The 22,280-nt window shown below is 39.8% G+C and overlaps 1 protein-coding gene across 2 annotated transcripts in view; it reads left to right on the plus strand.

Annotated features, from left to right (window-relative positions):
• lig (lingerer) overlaps window positions 1-22,280 on the plus strand; it is a 612,955-nt gene that overhangs the window by 142,682 nt on the left and 447,993 nt on the right. For both annotated transcript variants that reach the window (XM_067146761.2, XM_067146762.2), the window contains exon 6: window positions 18,079-18,315. In XM_067146761.2, coding sequence (XP_067002862.1) covers window positions 18,079-18,315 — 237 coding nt within the window. The remainder of the gene's footprint in view (window positions 1-18,078; window positions 18,316-22,280) is intronic.

Consider the following 22,280-nt stretch of genomic DNA (forward strand, 5'->3'; position numbering starts at 1 on the left):
CTAAATCCAGCTTGCTCGACTGGAATATGCTGGTTTATTGTCGCAAAAATCCTGTTATGTATCAGCTTTTCCATAAGCTTCATTGTAACACTGAGTAGTGCTATTGGCCGGTAACTCTTAACTTTTGTTGGGTCCTTAGATGTTTTTAATACAGCTATTATTTTTGTTTTCTTGAAGACTGAAGGTACGTTACCTGTCTCTAGTATGTTTGTAAAGAAGTTAGTAAGCCATTTAGCAGCAGCTGGTCCAAGATGAAGAAGGAACTCTGTATATATACCATGAGCACCTGCCGCTTTGCCAGGTTTTAGACTTTCTAAGGCCTGCTTAGTTTCTTGTAGTTGAAATGGGGCAGAGAATTCAGAGGATCGTTGAGCCGAACGTTTCTTTTCCTTCAGGAGGTGCTTTACGTGCCTTCTATGATGCTTTTCGACTGACACCTTTGAGGTACAGATCATATGCTTGGCCATGTCGTCTAGACTGATGCTTGTTTTCAGTCTAATTTTGCTATTTGGTGTGTCCAATTTCCTGATCAGGCTCCAAGCTTCCCTGCTGGAGTGAGTGAAGTCTAGGGACTCTACTGTTTCTTGCCAAATTCTCTTCCTATTTTCATCTAGGGATTGTAACAGTTCCGAAGCTGTATCTGGGTCACCATTGGCCTCAAATTCTTTGAAGAGCCTTTCACTCTCCTTGTTCCAGCCGGGGATGTATTGTTTACGATATCCTTTTAGGATACATCGTTTTGCTGCACTTTTAACTACACCGATGAATCTGCTGTATTTACTATGGATAGGTCTTATCCATCGCAGGTTGGAGTCAATCTGTTTAGAAAATTCTTCCCAATTGGCTTTTTTAAAATTCCATCTCTGTTTCGGGCAGGAGTGAACGATGGGCACAAGCAATCCAGACTGGAGAATTATTGGTCTGTGCTGACTGTGAGGAAATTTGTTGATCACTCTGCGTCGTATGTTGCTGAGTGGGTGTTGTAACTGCGTTACAAAACAGAGATCCGGGGTGTATTCTTTGTTCCATCGTGCAGAAGAGAAGGAAGCCTTATCCTTGGCATTGTAGATAAGCTTAAGGTTTCAGTTTCCATCCAGTCAGTGAGCTTTTCCCCATTACTCTCATTCTCTTTGTATCCCCATAGTGTGTGATGGCTGTTGAAGTCGCCTGCAATTATACTTGGATTTTGCAGAGATGGAATTGGCGGAGACGGCCAGGGAGTTGCAGGAGGTTTATATACGTTAACTACTGTCAAATCACAGACTTTGATTGAGGTAGTAAATATTTCATTATCTGAGAAGGATGGCAAGACTTGATAGTGGGTAATATCACTCCTCACATAGGTGACAATCCCGTACTTTGCGTGATTAACTGCGGACACTAATTTAAATCCTGGAATTCTCCCTCTGGATTGCAGCTAGAGATCATTTTCCGTGTGGGTTTCTTGAAGCAGGATGATATGAGTGGTGATCTTTGAGAATCTTTGCTAGTTCACACTTTGCTCTGCTTACGCCCTCGATGTTAAGCTGGCATATTTTCATTGAAGGGCCAATGTTACGAACTTGAGGGCCCTGAGAAGGGCCTCTAGGTGTGATTCTTCTCTGTTTTCCTTGACCGGGAGGTCGTATACGACAGTTCGATCTCATCTTATTCTGATGTTGCTCACTTAGCACCACCCGGGGGACTTGTGTAGGGTAATTTAAGGTTAAACCTACGGACATGAGCAACAGAGGTCCCCCTACGTAGTCATAAGGTCGCACTAATAGTAGGTAGTACTAATAGTATTTATTTATGATAAGATATGAGTGATAAGGTAGCATAAGTACTAATAGTACTTATTTATGATAAGATATGAGCAATTTCATGGATAATTGTTTGGTTTTTGGGGGTTTGAATGATTAATTGCGGATACCTTGACTCTTCAACGGAACCTGCGATCACATTAATATGTTTTGAGGACTAAATTGATATATTTTTACCCTGAGTAGTTAGCTGGAACATATAATTCCAACCACCGTACATGACTTACGCAGTAAACCCCCGTTTTTGAGAAGATGAGTGAAAGGATAATAGGTGGAAGGGTGTAGGTATAATATATAGGCGTTAGCGATAAAAACCGTTCATTACCATCCCTTTAATGTTAGATATCTCATGCACCAAAGCTGCACTTGGTGTCACTATAACAACCGTTACTGGTAGAGGTATCTATCTTATTTTACTCAAACTGCTAACACTCCCAGATCAAAATATAAAAACACAGCACAGCCATTGTGCAATAGAAAAATCACAGTTACAATTATATTTGCCACGGAGATGAACCACTGGCTCCGTTCACAAGTAATCAGAACAAAGCGTTCTCAGCAAATTATGATCTCGGGGAACCGAACACAATCAGAATCAAAGTGAGTCAGGGTATCGAGTGAGGGGTGAGAGACACTCCCCCTCTCCTTGGGCTTATAAAGACCCGTACACTTTCACTTGAACTCTGGGAGTCCTCTTTGATGAATACAATGTCAGTTGAACGGCCAGTTGAGTTTGAATGAAAAGCCGTTCATAATACGAAGTATACACATTAATATTAAGTAGACACCAATTTATTATATCTACAGGCATTAGAAAAATTACGTGTATCTTTCTGGACACATCAAAACTGTGGAATATTAGTGCAATGACGGATTACTTTCATAAATATTACTGGTTCAAACATGCTGTAAGAAAGTTGGTTGTCCTGATGTTGCGGTACGGTAGCTTGCAGAGTCCTCCTACTAGCTCGTGATTGGCCGAGTTCGAATCTCGCCGGACAAAGAGTTCCCCAACAACATCGTTCAAATTTAAAAAGGTTGTTGTAAGAAGCAATGTGCTGGCTGGTCCCTTGTATTAGTGCGGTCCGGAATCCAACAAGTCTTCCAACAGACACCCACACAAAGCCATGTTGCTCAGTGAGCCCACAGTTTTATGCAATAATTAATGTATCTGAAGCCTGTGACAATATGGTTCATTCTCCTTCCCCATAAAAAAAAAAAAATACGAGAGCCTCAAATTTTCTCTGATTTCCTTCACATTGCTGACATGATTGTACTTGTACCTGGGTTATATCATCACAGGCCGCCAAGTTTACTCATTCCACGCTCCCTTCTTCTTCTGACTCTGGAATTGCCTCCACGGGATTTGGTTCGTATTTTTTCTCACTGCTTTCCTTGTCTTCTCCTTTCGTCATCGTCCTTCGCTTCGTAGATTCCAATCTGTCCCGGGTGGTAATATGGTTTTAAATTCAAAGCATTGAAAGTTTTTTCTTTTTGTCATTGTTGATAGTTTTTTCGGAACACGCCAGTAGACTGGCCTACGTCTGGTGCCTCAGGGCTTAAACCCTTACTTTGTTCTGCCTGCCGGTAATTGCGGTAGGCCTCACTTTCTGCTCTGTGATCTTGGTCGTCTGCACTTCCTTGGATTGCTGTTTTCCAGTCAGCCTCTCTCTGATGTATACCCCACAGTTCTTCCACATATCTCTGGGATTCCACATTTCTATGCTGGTACTCAGGACGACGATTAAAATCATTCCGATTGTTCCTATCGCGCCTGCTTTCCCATCGCAGTCCTTCATTTAAACCGCAGTGGTACGTATAAGTTAGGAAATTTGTTTGGAAGGGTAATAGGGAGGTACATTCAGGGAAACGGGATGGCCTAGGGATCGGTGATAAGGGAACAGGGAACTGGAAATCAAGTAGGGATGACATAAAATTGTTAGTGCTGAACTGTAGAAGTATTGTAAAGAAAGGAATAAAATTAAGTAATTTAATAGATATATATTTACCAAATATTGTAATAGTAGTTGAATCATGGCTGAGAAATGATATAATGGATGCAGAAATTTTCTCACGGCACTGGAGTGTGTATCGTAGAGATAGGATAGGAAAGGTGGGAGGGGGAGTTTTCATTCTGGTGAAAGAAGAATTTGTAAGCTACGAAAATGTTAAAGATGAGACACATGAAATTCTAGGTGTAAGGCTCATTTCTAAAGATAATAGGCAACTTGATATATTTGGAGTGTACAGATCGGGAAAGGGTAGCACTGATGCGGATTCGGAATTATTTGATAGGATAGTCAGCTATGTGGGAAACGACATGGAAAGAAATGTGATTGTAGCGGGAGATCTGAATTTGCCAGATGTAAATTGGGAAGCATGACCAACAAATGGCAAATAAGTTAATATGGGAAGGACAGCTGATTCAGAAAGTGATGGAACCAACCAGAGGGAAAAATATCCTGGATGTAGTGCTGATAAAACCAGATGAGATCTATAGGGAAACTGAAGTAATAGATGGTATTAGTGATCATGAAGCTGTTTTTGTGGTAGTTAAAAATAAATGCGATAGAAAGGAAGGTCTTAAAAATAGGACTGTTAGGCAGTACCATATGGCTGATAAAGCGGGTATGAGGCAGTTTCTAAAAAGTAACTATGATCGGTGGAAAACGGTAAATAAAAATGTAAACAGACTCTGGGATGGGTTTAAAGAAATTGTTGAGGAATGCGAAAACAGGTTTGTACCTTTAAGGGTGGTAAGGAATGGTAAAGACCCACCTTATTATAATAGAGAAATAAAGAGACTAAGAAGGAGGTGCAGACTGGAAAGAAATAGAGTTAGAAATGGCTGTGGAAGTAAGGAGAAATTGAAGGAACTTACTAGAAAATTGAATCTAGCAAAGAAAGCAGCTAAGGATAACATGATGGCAAGCATAATTGGCAGTCGTACAAATTTTAGTTAAAAATGGAAGGATATGTATAGGTATTTTAAGGCAGAAACAGGTTCCAAGAAGGACATTCCAGGAATAATTAATGAACAAGGGGAGTGTGTATGTGAAGATCTTCAAAAGGCAGAAGTATTCAGTCAGCAGTATCTAAAGATTGTTGGTTTCAAGGATAATGTCGAGATAGAGGAGGAGACTAAGGCCAAAGAAGTAATAAAATTTACATATGATAACAATGACATTTACAATAAGGTACAAAAGTTGAAAACTAGAAAAGCGGCTGGAATTGATCAGATTTCTGGGGATATACTAAAGACAATGGGTTGGAATGTAGTACCATATCTGAAGTACTTATTTGATTATTGTTTGGTCGGAGGAGCTATACCAGATGAATGGAGAGTTGCTATAGTAGCCCCTGTGTATAAAGGAAAGGGTGATAGACATAAAGCTGAAAATTACAGGCCAGTAAGTTTGACATGCATTGTATGTAAGCTTTGGGAAGGCATTCTTTCTGATTATATTAGACATGTTTGTGAAATTAATAACTGGTTCGATAGAAGGCAATTCGGTTTTAGTCAAGATTATTCCACTGAAGCTCAACTTGTAGGATTCCAGCAAGATATAGCAGATATCTTGGATTCTGGAGGTCAAATGGACTGTATCGCGATTGACATGTCTAAAGCATTTGATAGGGTGGATCATAGGAGACTACTGGCAAAAATGAGTGCAATTGGACTAGACAAAAGAGTGACTGAATGGGTTGCTATATTTCTAGAAAATAGATCTCAGAGAGTTAGAGTAGGTGAAGCTTTGTCTGACCGTGTAATAGTTGAGAGGGGAGTTCCTCAGGGCAGTGTTATCGGACCTTTATGTTTTCTTATATATATAAATGATATGAGTAAAGGAGTGGAATCGGAGGTAAGGCTTTTTGCGGATGATGTTATTCTCTATAGAGTGATAAATAAGTTACAAGATTGTGAGCAACTGCAACGTGACCTCGAAAATGTTGTGAGATGGACAGCAGGCAATGGTATGTTTATAAACGGGGCTAAAAGTCAGGTTGTGAGTTTCACAAATAGGAAAAGTCCTCTCAGTTTTAATTACTGCGTTGATGGGGTGAAAATTCCTTTTGGGGATCATTGTAAGTATCTAGGTGTTAATATAAGGAAAGATCTTCATTGGGGTAATCACATAAATGGGCATGTAAATAAAGGCTACGGATCTCTACACATGGTTATGAGGGTGTTTAGGGGTTGTAGTAAGGATGTAAAGGAGAGTGCATATAAGTCTCTGGTAAGACCCCAACTAGAGTATGGTTCCAGTGTATGGGACCCTCACCAGGATTACCTGATTCAAGAACTGGAAAAAATCCAAAGAAAAGCAGCTCGATTTGTTCTGGGTGATTTCCGACAAAAGAGTAGCGTTACAAAAATGTTGCAATGTTTGGGTTGGGAAGAATTGAGAGAAAGAAGAAGAGCTGCTCGACTAAGTGGTATGTTCCGAGCTGTCAGCGGAGAGATGGCGTGGAATGACATTAGTAGACGAATAGGTTTGAATGGCGTTTATAAAAGTAGGAAAGATCATGATATGAAGATAAAGTTGGAATTCAAGAGGACAAACTGGGGCAAATATTCATTTATAGGAAGGGGAGTTAGGGACTGGAATAACTTACCAAGGGAGATGTTCAATAAATTTCCAATTTCTTTGAAATCATTTCGGAAAAGGCTAAGAAAGCAACAGATAGGGAATCTGCCACCTGGGCGACTGCCCTAAATGCAGATCAGTATTGATTGATTGATTGATCGCTGGTACAGCCGCCGCTGTCCTTCGAAGCCTCTATGTCGATACCTTTACGTTCGCCTGTGGTTTCCACTCACATAATTATGACCTCGACCTCCGTTTCTACTTAGTGATAGTTCAGTTCTCTCCTGTCTTCCGTCCGGCAGGGTGGACTCCAATCTCCTCTTCGTGGTTTCTCATTCTCGCTTTCTCTCATCTCCAGTGCCATGGTTTGAGTGCCCAAGCTTTGCTCTTCACAACCTTTCCTCATCTTAGGCGGTGGGCTACTCTCTTCTGTCAGGTCTATTGCGTGGATTGCCTCAGCATGCCTTATTCTAGGCTGTGCTTGGTTTGATGTTAAATCCAGCTGTCTTAACGTCATTTTTGCTTCTGCAGCTGTTTTGACATTCGCTGCAATAAGTGTCCTCTGTACTTGAAGTGGCAGTTGTCTTGAAATTGCAGCAATCAGTTCTGCCTGTTCTACCGCCTTACCGACTATCAGCAGTAGAAGTTAAACATAGACAAGAAAATTAAGTCAATAGACACCAAAATCATTAATGTTAAACACTTACCGTTACATAGGTTTACCCAACAGTTACCCAGAGACCATGAACCGAAAATTACCCTTGGTATGGCAATAAGTTGTTTCAACACTACTAAAGAAAACAAGATGTTCTTTGAGAACAAGATACCTAATAATTTATTTAATAAATAAATAAGGGTAAAAGTAGTCATAATTAGTATAAAATGAATAGATGAACGCCCTCGAAAAGAAACTATAATCTACCTAAAACGCAAGGGTGAAGTTAAAATATAAAATGTTCGGCCGAACGAAAAGAAAATAATATACTTTCAATATTCCATTAAAACCTCCCAGAAATTGAGGACTTAGTAACCTGTTTACACATCAACAGAGACCATTTCTTTGCTTAAATTATTCTCTTAATAGTTTCCAATAATCTAATTTTCTTTCATTATTATAATTATTATCAATCTGAACAGTACCAACTACAATCCAGAGATTCCACCAGAATTCAGTACATATCTCACTGCCGGAAAAGGTAATAAATCAAACCACCCAGGGAGAGCGTAGAATAAAACAATTCCCAGAGAAAAATAAGAAGGGAAATAAAGAAGGAAAAGGCAAGAAAACAAGATAATACCCCACCAGGATGTAGAGTCAACCCAAGACATATAATTAGAAAACGACGTAAGGACAGAAACCCACCCATGAAAATAATAATAAAACAGCAGCAGAGAACAACCCAACCGGTTACTATGGAAACGTAAACATCCCATGCGTCCATAGCAACCACCAAAAACAAACAAGAGCAACAATGGTACAAATACAGGAGGGAAAGAAACCCCAAAAACATAATTAAAAAGAACCCAGGAGAATAAATAAAATTAACCAGAATTAGAATGTGGCAGAAAAACATTTCACTGAAATTCAGGTGAAACCTCTCGTGCTCTATAGTTTATAAACAGCGTAGTTGCCTTTCCAATTACACATAACTTTCCGAAAACGTTAGATAAATATAAACCAATTTGCCTTTACAAATTAGGAGAAATATGAAAACATAATACTTTTTTGGAAGTAACCTTAAATTTCACTACCCACGCCTTTCAGAAACAGATAGGCGATATTACCAAAGTACAATAGGGAACCCGAATTAAAGAATGCCCTAACTAAAATCAAAGAAGATGAGGATGGACGGTTTTAGAAGTTTCACACACCAGGAATCTTGAGACACACAGTTTGTACACCACCTTCGATAGAATCCAGAGGCCAAAGGAAAAGAATTTATGAAGAGACTTACATGTTGGTTGAAGCTGCAGAAATACGTTACTTACATAGAGGTTCAAGTACATTACACATTATTAGAAAACTAAATAGCTCAGAGGACGTTCAGTAGAAAAGTGATTGAGAAGATTTTTGAGGGCAAGCCCTCAATACCAAGCCATCTATCCGGGCTTCATGTCGTTTTCAGAAACCAAATGCCGGAGCGGAGTAAACACACGTCCTTCCTCCATCATACTCAAGGCAAGACTCATGGCGGACCACACTGATAATGAGCATGGCCCCACAGAACGGAAAGCGAAAGTCATAGACTCGCCCACCAATTTAGGGCACGTAATTTTACCAGACCAAGATTAAGGATTGCAAGAGAAAACATTACAGCAATATAATCCCATGGTGACAATGACGAAGATGGTCTCAATTAAATAAAGTGGGCAAGGCCACGTAGAAGGTACTTGCAGAATTACAAGACTGAAATAATTCTGAATGACACAATTAAAAAAAAAAAAAAAAAAATCACAAATGCAGTATTCGAAATATGGTCGGGGAGAGCAAATACTCGTCACCAACGTCACACTGTGACAGTGGCGTATCTAAGTCCCGAACCGGATAACTTGAGAGATGAAGTACTGTGAATATCTAGTAGGTATAGAAGTAGGATACTTCCTAGAATAAAGCTCCATATGCAATCCCTGCTGAAGTGCTGTGTCTTGAATTCCTCGTAAGTTGAGAGTGTATAACGGAAAGCTAACATCTACATATCAGATAACATCTACTCTAACGCTGAATCGGCTAGTAATTTCTCCATTACACGCAGCTTTCTTTCCTGTGGTATTCTGGAATCAACAAAATAATCTTCCATCTCTCTAAGGAATGCTCATGGTGTATGTTCATACAGCTGAATTTCCGTGGTTTCTCCTCTGCCGTAGAGAAAATATTCTATACTGGTGCTCCACCCGGTATATTCGGCGTTGTCGATCTCTCACTTGGTTTAGGCATTTTTAACAAGTCACTGATAATCGCTGGCTTGGCTCAGCTCCCTGTCAATGCTACTCTGTTGTATCGAGCATTTTAACTTCTCCATTTCTTTATTTGTTCTCAAGTCTAATAGTTCTATCTTATCCTCCAGATATTGCATATCTTTGTCTACGAAGACCAGCTTATTGGTGTTTTTCTGATATGTCTCAGCCAATGCCTCCATGCTCGCTCCTGCCTTATGCATATTGCGCCTATCTGTCTCCTGGTCTGTCACTATCATTCTCTTTATTTCTCCTGCTTTGTCTGCGATCTGTTCCGTGACCTGCCTCAGTTTCTCCTCCATTCTTTCCATTTCTGCTTCAGTTTCCCGTAGCTTTTCCTGTAATTTTTCATCCTTCTGTCCTTCAGTCTCTGTCTCACTTCAGCTATCTGGGTTCCAATGTCTTCCGTCATGGATGCAAATCTTGCCTCTGTGGTTTCTCCCAGTTGATCGATGATGTTCCTGTTCTTACAAATCTCGGTTCGAGCCTCATCTAACCTAGTTGTGACTTCATTCAGTCTCTTAACGGTCTGAGCAGCTCCATCCGTCGCCTTGCCAGATAATTCTTCAACAGTTCTTTGCATATTCTTAATCTGTTCATCTGTCCTATTTTCGATATCGTCTATTCTTTTCTCTAAACGCTCCATACCCTTTACACAGCATTCCTGAATGGTCTCAATTTTCTCCTCTAGCTTCTCATTCCCTTCTGCGATCGTAGCGGTAAATTCCTCCCTGTTCTTTAACTCCCATTTCTCAGCCTCTGCAGCCATCAAGTCTATCCTGTCCGGATAATTTCCCTCATTTGTTCCTGTTTGCGTAATACTGCTTCCTGCCCGCGTCTTTCATCGTCTCTAGCTGCCAAGTCTCCCTTTCTCCATGAACTCCTTCATTCGCTCCTGGTCACGTTTATCTGCCCTTTCTGCCTCTGGGTCCATACAGGCTAACAGGTTGGCTAACGTAACTGACAAAATAATTCTTCCAGATATGACTGCCTGGCCTGCTCACGTCATGAATGTTTAGAAGGCAGTCCGAAGTCACCAAGTCTTTCATTAATTTAAAATATCAGTTTTGCTATCTTCTTTACTCAAATCGAATATCAATATGGCTCCATAACTCGCCATGCAGAAACTGTCTTAACGAATGGCATTAATGTCTATTTAAATCGTGACAAAATAATAAACCAGATTCACACAGCAATAATTTCGAAAAATCATACTCTTGTAGCCCCAAATATGTAATCTAAATATAGGCTTTCCTAATTATGGGCTCAAATCTGCACGTTAGATAACAACACGCAACCATATTTGCATTATATTGCCAATTCAAGGTTAATATATTCCGAACAATGGTTTATATACCTTCAGCCTTCGATAACAATGCCACTATCGTTGCAAATTTCATCCGGGATTGAGGTTATCTCGGGTCCGTAACTTATTCTAATAAATAAAAATTCTATATCACTGGCCTTGAAATTCGCTATGCAGAGCAAATTTCGGCTATATATTGCATCAACTATTTTACCTCATGTGAGAAACCATTTTATTGTTCTCGAATTCCTATTGGAATTACTTAATTATTAGACATGCCTTAATCATCGGATACCTTTCTCTTATTCACATCCAATCTGATATAAAATAAATGACCTTAATGCTGATAAATACCTAACGTGATATCATATATTTAAGATTTTCAGATTCCCCCTAAATATGTGATTTCCATCAAAACCTCGCCTTCTCGTATTCGCATACCAACATAATTAATGCCGAATACTGGACTGTAGACTCAAATTGCCTTGCACGCTAGGTTGCCAGTTAACATGGCTCTGTCTGGATATCGAATGAGAATCTCAGATTGTTGTGTGTGTCCTCCGCGCTCAGCTCCGCGCCTACAAGCTCCGCAACCCGCCGCATCACTGAGGTTTCCAGAGCCTACGAGATGACTGCACTGTGCCTGGCATGCTCGTCTGTGACGTCAGCCAGCGCTATATAAGGAGCGACGTTCCTTGCCTTACTGAGGACTAGCCCAGTGTCCAACAGCCAGCCCACACCGCAAGTCAAACACGGAGGCATTCCTCTTTAAAATGTGTCTTGAACAGGTGGACAGATTGCTGGTTGTGAGGTCTCGCCTCTGGACATTGCCTTATCTTCTCTGATTCCCGTAGCCACATCGAGCCCCGAGTCAAGCATTCTGCTACACTCCCAAGTCCTCACCAGTGCTTCGATGACTGTCTTAGCATTCTGCTAATTAAGATATTGATGCAAGTTCCTTGCAAGTCTAAGTCCAATACTAACATTATACTAACGCGACTCTCCCTACATGTTATGCTTGTTATCCCACAACAGATAGTTTTCGACTCTCCAAGGACATTTCCCAGCGGAATAGACTATCTCCTCAAGATAGGTGTGAATGTGTACATAGAACTCGCTCTTTGTAAATATATATTTGTGCCACAGACTTTCAGTCTATCCTTTAATAACAGTATTAACTGCGTGCAATCAATCAAGCTTCAAGACAAGTTTCATTATATTTCTTGTAAATACTGTATAAAACTATTGAAGCAATAAACTTTATGTTGTGTTAATGTATACCAAGTTTCTTGTATACAACACAGACATCATCATCTATCTTTTGCCGTTCGAAATTGTCTCCTCCTACTTTAATTTGAAAATATTTTGAGACCGGCTATCAAAATAGTTGCCCCAAAATTTCGAACCAATAGTTCCTATCAAAGCCTATATAACCTAATTATTACATGTTGCGAAGCCAAAGGAAAGAAACGAAAGTGCTCCCAACATGGTTGCAAAACTGCCCAAGAACATAGCAGTCCACAACTGGGCGACAAGCATGGCGCTAGTGAGACACTGCTCAAATGGCACTTGCCTCATGTTCGGAATCCATGGGTTAATTACCGAACATGTGTGTGAGCTCTGCCCAACAACAACAACAAGCCTCACGTAGGAAACACCCATATCAAAACAGCCCCTACATTGTGGCCATAAATTTATGTACCGAACCTGTCTTCAAAATATGCCGGGCTAATACGGAAGATCGCGCGGTTACCGTTCGGAATTCATATGGGCTAATCTAATTAATCTAACTTCTCCATGAGGTATATACCATGTGTACATAGACAGGAATACAGGTACATAAATCTTGTGAGTAAGAGAAAGAAATCGGGTAAAATGTATTTATTAACTAAGACATTAATATCAAGGCCAGATCTTGCATATTTACCACACATTGGAATACACTAAAAACACACAAAATACACCCCTATATGTACACTGGCATACCCTTAAACCCATCTAAAGTAACTGACAGGGTGATAAAAGAAAATCACAAGCATGCAACAGCTCAGGACACATTTATATTTAAATTGAACTGAATGCAAATCTGTGCTGTCTGGCCGAAAATTAACTTTAAAATAGTTATTTACAACAGGTCTGAACTAGTGTGAAACTACCACCCCAGGCATGCTAATATGTTGACATAAAAACTTAGCTTGCGACGACCTCAGCACTCATGACGCTCACATGGCACAGTGTCTCCACAAACTTTGGCCATCTTCACGTCAAACGCCAAGATGCACAAAGTCACTCCATTGATCCTTGGCGTTGTCTCCATGGTTCTGGGTTGGTGAAGCTCCTGCAACAGTTGATTTAAGCCCTTCTTCACTGGTTGTGGCACACGTGTACCTAGATTGCGCCCTTGATACTTGGCCGTTCATTTACTACAGCCTGTAAGCGAAAATTAGTCCGTTCCGCTCAACATTAGTTTAAGGACTCCTTGGTCCGGACACAATCGGTCCTTTCTGCGGCACTACGACACATGCGGATACAAATGTTCACGCGATCACGGACGTGAACTGTTATAATAGCTTGATTACACTGGTGTTAATTATTCTTTGTGCATACATAGGCGTTAGCGATAAAAACCGTTCGTTACCGTCCCTTCAGTGTTGGATATCTCACTCACCAAAGCCGCACTTGGCGTCACTATAACGACCGTTACTGGTAGAGGTATCTATCTTATGTTACTCAAACTGCTAACACTCCCGGATCGAATTATAAAAACACAGCACAGGTATTGTGCAATTAGAAAAATCACAGTTATAATTATATTTGTGCGGAGATGAACCACTGGCTCCGTTCACAACTAATGAGAACAAAGCGTCCTCGGCAAATTATGATCTCGTCGAACCGAACACAGTCAGAATCGCTGAGTTTGGGCAGCGTGTGAGGAGTGACAGATGCTCCCCCTCTCCTCGCGCTTATAAAGACCCGTACACTTAAAATAAACTCGGGGAGTCCCTCTTGATAAATACAATGTCAGTTGAATGGCCGGTTGAGTTTGAATGAAGAGCCATTCATAATACGAAATATACACATGAACATTATGTAGACACCAATTATGGCCTACAAAGGGAACATTCTACTGATCTCAGAGTCACTGGAACCCTCCAACAATGAATCATTGTCACTATCACCAGCTCCCAAAGATATTATTAAACTTTCGACGGAGTTCTCCAGTACATCTTCATTTTCCCATGCCTCGCATATTAATCTATGTGTACTACGCACAACTTTCCTCCAGTCGTCGGCACAGCTTCGGCTAACAGGTTTTCCACCTCGGGTACAGTAAAACGCTTATTTTTTTGTTGCAACACAACCCTTAACCTGAGCCCAAATCTTCTCTGTTGAAATGGCAATGATAAGGTGGAAGTCGAATAACTTTATGTCCATGACGTCTTGCAATGTCGTCCCGCACAGGAATGTTGTGCCTCCTTAACCATTCAGCAAGAATAGACTTCTTTGCTGCCATTGTCGGAGATTTATCTTGAATTACGGAATGGTAGAGGGCATTGTACAATTTTCAGACAGGTTATTCATTAGTGTGTATTCAAACCAGTTCTGAAAATTGACACTATTCATCTCCTCATGGTAAACGCCAGTCTTCTTAGATCTCGGAACATATAAAGGTTTAGGTACAAATCCGTTTGCAGTACCGGCATGTAGCATAATAATTCTTCCCCCTTTCCAATGACCACTGCCATTGTTCCTTCCACAGAATCATCTGTCCAGCCTTTTCCTACGGTATGGTTTGCATTAATCCATGTTTCATCTAACCACACAATCGAATCAAAATTTTCTTTCATAACTTCCCTTAAAAACCGGCAGTGCCACATCACAATATCACTTCTCTCCATTAACACTCGCCGGCCGTTAATTTCTTGTAACAGGAATCCCAGTTCCTTTACCACAACATTCAGTGAAGTCTTGCTTCCATTAAATAGTTCGCTTTCCTTCAGAGACTCACGGAGCTTCGCAAGAGTAGGGTGGTCTTTTCTGCGGTAGTAGTCATAAATATGACAACGAATGGCATCTTTCTCAAAACTGTCCAAGTTCGTCACTGGTTTGGCCCAATTCCTTTTCTTACCCGGCATTTCAAAACTTAGAGAATCCAATAGATTGTTCCTCAGCGTGGTATTTCTCGTTTCCAACTGCCACTACTGTGTATTCACTTACTTTGGTAGCGTCGGCAGTTCTCTGTACAGCTTGTGCTAAAGGAAGCAATGTAGCACCGTCCTCCCTTTCTTTCTCTATTTTTTTTTTGTTTTTTTTTTGTTTTTTGAGTTTTTTATTTTTTTGTTTGTTGTGGCAATAATTTTTCTTAATAATTAAAGAAACTAATTTTATATGTCAATCAATCAGTACTGATCTGCATTTAGGGCAGTCGCCCAGGTGGCAGATTCCCTATTTGTTGTTTTCCTAGCTTTTTCCTAAATGATTTCAAAGAAATTGGAAATTTATTGAACATCCCTCTTGGTAAGTTATTCCAATCCCTAACTCCCCTCTCGCGCACGTTGGACACAATTTCACGGGCCTGGCTTTTCAAGGGAGTGCCTTGTCCTACACCTCTCGATTTCTTGCCACTTGTCTTTCCCGAACTATACTGAGACATGGTAAACATGATGAACTAAGTACACTGATACATGGACGTAAATGAAACTACAGTACAGCTATTTAATTAAACCTATACTGTACTTACGCTATGCTAAACTGTAAACTACGCTATACTGTACTATACTAGAGAGATAAAACTTATCTGAAAAAACACTAATTACTGGAGGAAAATGCAAATGATCGCGAACTGTACCGAATACCATACACGTTGAGCGAGATAAGTTAACCACGTGGTGAATGTAAATATCAGACTTGGCAACTAGGTTTCGAGATCGTGCTCTGCCTGTATAAATCGATATAAATGGCAGGTTGAGATTGGTTGGATGTCTATGCTTCGGTTCACAACCACGAGACAGAGCCAAAATCGGCTTAAATGTCAGTTTAGAAGTAGAGCCGTGCGGAGTATAGTATTTAACACTTGATCAGTTAAAATGACTGTCTCATGGAGTTGGATTCCAAGTGTCGAATTGGATTCATAAAAACACACACATAACTAATTAAAATGGGTTTTAAAAAGTATTTTGTGTAGTCTGTATCCAAACGTTATCACTTAATCAGATAAAAGGTGACTATACCATTGTCTGATGGTACTCTAAAAAGAGTGAATTGTGAGAACATGCATATTAGGAACTGCACTGCTCTTTTATACATTTCTCATGAATGTTAAAATGTTTCTGTTAAAAATTACAATTTTGAACTTGAATTGGTTACAATCTGATTGTTGAAGCACATGAAAACATGTTGCCCGTTATATACAGTATACTAGCTGATATACCCGTGCTTCACTACGGGTTTCTCAGTAAGACTGACTATGTTTTACCTATCTGAAGGCAATATACGTCATTACAAAAAACGTCAGTGAAATGTAGTGATAATAAGCAATGTTATCATATAAAATACTAGATCAAATGAAAAACCGCACATTTTCTCACTTTTAAGGAACAGTACTACGGTGCCGATCTAACAGTCCAAAGTCCAGAGCTGGAATGACCAGGCCGCAGACAGCCATGAACACTCCTCTGTCATTATTCCGTTAAATATGCACACTGCTCATTCCAATCAGTGCCTCATAGTAGGGATTGAATAGCTCGAATGCTATGATGAACTGGTGTATTACAAACCAGTATTATCAGGAAATTTATGAACCAGAGGAATGGCATGCTAAAGAAAAAAGTTATCAAACTCCTCAGCTACTTCCCGTCAATATTCAGGCAGGCTGTTACACTCGGTACGACCGGACGAGTTGGCCGTGTAGTTAGGGGCGCGCAGCTTTGAGCTTGCATCCGGGAGATACTGGATTCAAACCCCATTGTCAGCAGCCCTGAAGATGGTATTTCGTGGTTTCCCATTTTCAAGGCCAAGGTTGCTTCCTTCACACTCCTAGCCCTTTCCTATCCCATCGTCGCCTTAAGACCTATCTGTGGCAGTACGACGTAAAGCTAATTTTAAAAAATACTCGGCATGCAGCAGTAATCTTATCTATCGGAGATGAGTGGCAACAGAAGACACAAAGCACTTCACAACAAACAATGGTCAATGTAATGTTATTGTTGTTCAATTTTATGAGCTTTCTATTTTGTAGGCCTTCACATTTAGTTTTCTTTCATCTCTGTGATATTAGGGCGTCTTATAAAATTATTTATAGCGTAGACTGTAGTTCCTTATTCTCCAACTTTACTCACAGATTTTCATTCGATTCTGTTTACCCATTTTCTCCTGACTCAGCGCTGATATGGACTTAGCAACAAACATCCAAAATCATGAATATCTCTGTGATCATAGCCGGTATGGTAACTGTAACTATAGTTATGTAGTATTTATCGATAGGACTACTAATAATATAAATATTTGAGAATTAAATTTTAGGCCTTCCCCTAAAGTACCATTTTTCTCAGCGTGAATACAATTATTTATAGCCTATATTGTAGCGACTTATTCTCCAATGTACAGACAAAACTCTTGCATATATAGATGCTTGGAAAGGTGGATCGATCTGCATTAAGTCATAAATGCTATTATATTGGCTGAGGGATATTTTGATGTTGAAGAAAACCAAGTCACATCTGACCATAAGGGTGATGGTGGTGGATATCTGCGAAAAGATAAAAGAAAGGAAGACTTCAGATGGATCATAATAAATTTGTTATGAGGTCGAAAATAGAAATAGGGGAAAAGAATCCTACCTCCTCGAGGTGATGCTGGTTGCAGCATGATAAGCAGTGATGAATTTATTGTCGCCTCTGATACAGAGGAGGACAGTGATGGTGAATTGGAAAAAAAAGTGACATTTTGAGGAAGAAGTAATGCCTCATACAGAGGCAATAGCACAGCTGGAAAAACTAATGGTTTATCTAAAAGTCAGACTGAAACAATTCCAGCCGCACTGATGTTTGTGATCATGCTGTTCTCAAACACTGCACAAATTTGAAACAAAGGAAACCAGTACAGTACAGTACGTACTGTATTGAGTTTGTGTCAAAAATGTTTTTGAAATTCTCGTTAGTGTCAAAATAAAGGTTTGTATATAGCGTATGTTAATTTATTATTTTGATTCCGGATTATCCGGACTTTTGATAATCCAGATTACCTCCGGTCCCACCTATTCCAGATGAATGAGGTTCTTGTGTACTTCTGATTGCTACAGGTCATTGCTTGGCAGATTAAGTGGTGTGTTGATTCTTAAACTAGAACTTAATTGTGTAAGTAAATGTAGAGCGAGCTTCCAAGGGTTCGTTACTATTTTCCTAAAACGCTGTTGTTGGCATTTCAGGGCGAGGAAGAGAAAATAAAGAAAATGAAAAGAATCTAGAAGACGGCCGAGATGGAGGATATCGTCGTGGGGGTCGAATGATGAATGGTCCTGGAAGATCGGGTAGAGGGGGACGGGGTGGAGGTCGACTCGGCCCTCGTACATTTCAGAGCAGGGAGAAAGGCGGATTTCCACGATCAATTGAAACGTGGAATAACCCTGGTGCCGAGGAGAATTCTGGAGATACGCTCAAAATGGGTAAGATTTATGCTTATGATGTGTCGCCCATGCTTATGAATAGGAAACACCGATTCTTGGTTCACAAATTCTAACAGCATTGATCAGTGTTAATTGAATTACAGTGTATTTAACTTCTTGACATGGAGTGTATAGCTTATCTTTGTAATCATATCAGCATTTGTTGGCATCACATGTCCTAACTATTATAGTTTGCTTTTGCTCATTTTCTCCTGCATTAGCACATTGCAAAATTGTTTTCTCATGTCTATATTCAGAACTTCCCTGGAGTTAACACGTATTCTGTTCGGTCCAGTGTGAGATATCCAATGAGAGTGTGGTAGATTTCTGGTTTCAGATGATTTACCATAGAATGATGCCCGTTATCATTGTTCCCTATGTGGATCATGCTAGTGTATTGGCCTCTTGATCCCAAAGTTGAGGGGTTGGTTTTATGAAGTGTGAAAAATAAGTCCATTCGGTACTCTGTGTTGAACGTCGGTGGCTTGTAAACGATCTCTGGTGACACATTTGATGTAGACACAAAAATATTATTTCAAACTTGGCTATAGATTGCTTGACAGTGATCCACTTCTTTGCCATCTGGTGGAGTAAAATGGAATGCTGAAATAGACACACAGGCAGCCTGAATGGCGTCAATCAGAATGCTTGCATCTGAGCCGTGCTATGATTGTTGTTGTTGTTGTTGTTGTTATTATTATTATTATTATTATTATTATTATTATTATTATTATTATTATTATTATTATTATTATTATTATTATTATTATTACTGTTGTTGTTACAGAAATATCGTGGAACAGGGAGGTGTAAGAACGTGCCGGAGTGAATGGGTGGACAAGGAAATGTCCAGAGCATAAGTTAAGGCACTAAATTGTGATTTAAAAAAAAAAAAAAAATGGAAAATCCTGAATGAGCAACCACTATAACAGTTAAATGGAATAACAATAAGCTCATCAGCTGTGATAAACAACAGTGGACTATAAGTCCAAAACCCAGGTACAAGAACTGGATAGTATTATCAACAAGATGATATATCAGGGATGAGCATTATAGCTCTGAAGGTACACTATTTTACACCGGGCGAGTTGGCCGTGCGCGTAGAGGCACGCGGCTGTGAGCTTGCATCCGGGAGATAGTAGGTTCGAATCCCACTATCGGCAGCCCTGAAGATGGTTTTCCGTGGTTTCCCATTTTCACACCAGGCAAATGCTGCGGCTGTACCTTAATTCCTAGGCCTTTCCTATCCCATCGTCGCCATAAGACATATCTGTGTCGGTGCGACGTAAAGCCCCTAGCAAAAAAAAAAAAAACCCACTATTTTACTAGAGCGTGTTTGCTCCACTCGTTCACATTGTGTAGGAGTTTGAGCTTCAAAAGTTAATATAATCCAGCCTCTCAGAGGCACAAGTTTCTTTCAAAATTATAGTTGACAAACATCAGATAATGTGTTTACTGTCTTTTCTGCTCAACAGTCTGTTTCACACTCGTCTATAAATAATGACAATTTAAACAGGGGTAATGAGGGCCCATTCTAAATGGCCTTAATGTAAAAATAAAAGGTTAATCAAAATTGGGCGTGGGCAAAAGGCTAGGAGGTGAAATACTTGCACTCCTTCTACAAAAACACTTGAAACCCTAAATGGGCTTATGGCCTGAAGTTGCATAGGCTAAGCGTATACTCCAGTGGGGTGACTAAATGCAAAAAATTAACCCTTTGGCACTCAGCCTATATTCAGCGGTTTGCTCGAAGACACTCAAACTAATTTCTGTGATTTTCCAAACAAAATAACAAAATATCAACCCGTAAACAGTTTAAAACACATTAAAATAAAATAAATCACACTAATACAAGAAACTATGAGCATTTCAGAATTGAATATGCCTAGGACGTATTGTTATTGGCAAAGTCAAAAAAATTATTAAATTTTGAAAATTAAATTTGATAAAATAAACTATGGTTTTCAATGACAGAAAAATCAGACATTATTGCGTTTTCCTTCTTTACTCTTAGATGTGAAAGAATAATTTGATATCAATATGATGTGTGTGCTGCAATTATCTCATGAAGCATGGCACAAAGTTATTCACTGTACATGTAACGGTAATCGATCTCACTTCCTAGCGGTCCGATGCACGGTGAGCAGCTGTGACTGTGTCATTTCCCATATAATGGGAATCACTTTCGGCAAAAGGAGATCATTATTACTGTCTAAATCATCTGAAAATTCAGGGATATTGGCCTCATTAGGCCTTGAATATGGCCTAGCCATTACGATTAGATGATGCAAGCACATGCAACAACGGATTTATGAAAAGGATTAAAATTATAGTTTTCGAAGTACGCGAACACACGATATACCAAAGAAACGAAATAAACTCTAAACTAAACTCATAGCAAGATCAAATTGTTGTATTCATAAGCTAACCAAAACTGATCCACGTAATAACAACTTCAAATAACCACACCATTAACATTCACGGTCAACAGATTTCATTTGTTGAAAATAAAAATATTTTGTAGGGCTGGTGGATATATCTGTAGAGTAAAATGCAAATTCAACGCTTTAAGGTACTGTCACGATCAACTGTTACGATTTAACAGCCACGCAAATAACCAGAATCCCTAAATAGGACAGAATCGGCGCCGTGAGCTTTCTCGCCATAACCTCTCGCGCCGATAGATCGGCACGCTGAGTGCGAAAGGGTTAAATACCAAAAAAGTGCTAGGAATTTAGAGCTTTAGAAAATTTTAGTCACCCCATACCAAGTTTTATGAGAATCTGTGGAGGGTAATCATACTTGTTCCCTTAGTTTACACGTTTCCCAGCGGGGATTTGAACAGAGTCCTCAGACTTGCCAAAAATTTCCATTTAAACTATGACTTTATAACTTTACATTTAGAAAAGAAGTTTGAAACCATCCTCTCAAGCTATCTGCCTGGAGCTATCACATAGTAAGAAATTTCTGCTATTACCTTGGGTAGTTAGGCCTTACAAACACCGTCCTGCAGCCCCTGCCTCTAAGTAACATGCTGCACTCTCTAGACCGCAGCAATGGCCTTCTAGAAGGCATGCAGTTTAATATTTTCAGTGCCAAGTTTTGATGACCAGGCCGGGTTTTTTAAGGAAGTACCACTTTTACAGATACATATTTACTGATACTATTTATGGAATGCGTACCGTCCTCTTAGCCCCGCAGCCCAATACGGTGTCGGGGATGAAGTGAGATTATATTTTACACCATATTTTTATAGTCGGATGCCCTTTCTGATGCAAACCTCTGTTGAGAAGATAATAAATATGTAATGAATGAAGGTGAATGATACTCGGTAAGGAAGTGGAAGGAATCTGCTGTGGTTTATGAATAGGAACTGTCCCGACATTTGCTTGGGAGTGCAAAAGGGAAACCTAAACAAAACATCCTCCGGACAGCTGACAGTGAGGTTCGAACCCACTCGCCTGCCGAGTGCACAGCTTGTCTCCACAGCCGTAGCATGTTAATACACGTGGCTACTCCATTTGGTGATACTATTACTGAAATACAGTATAAAATTTTTAATCCAATAACTGGTATTAACAAAAAATAATTTATCTGAGGAAGGGGTGACAATTCCACATGAAATTAATCATTACTACTTTGTCTCGCACTTCCTTGTAGTTCATTATCGCCAATGAGATGTTCTCTATATTCATTATCAAAATATAGCTCTCCAGAATCACTATTTATGGGGAAACATACAATTTCTTTGTCAACAAGAAATGAATGTATACTTCAAGACACCAAAATGGCTACACATTAGCGGGAAAGATGTTCCACTCCAACAAAGCTGAAATAACACCAGATTGCTTTCAAAACACGCGAAATGGAGTGGTATATCTGCTGTAAAGAACTTCTTTGAACATTTCCACAGAATCTCAAAGCATGACATTCATTTTTGAGATTGGTGAAGTACACACTGCCCC

The sequence above is a fragment of the Anabrus simplex genome, chromosome 5 (assembly GCF_040414725.1).
Source record: "Anabrus simplex isolate iqAnaSimp1 chromosome 5, ASM4041472v1, whole genome shotgun sequence".
NCBI classification, from domain to species: domain Eukaryota; kingdom Metazoa; phylum Arthropoda; class Insecta; order Orthoptera; family Tettigoniidae; genus Anabrus; species Anabrus simplex.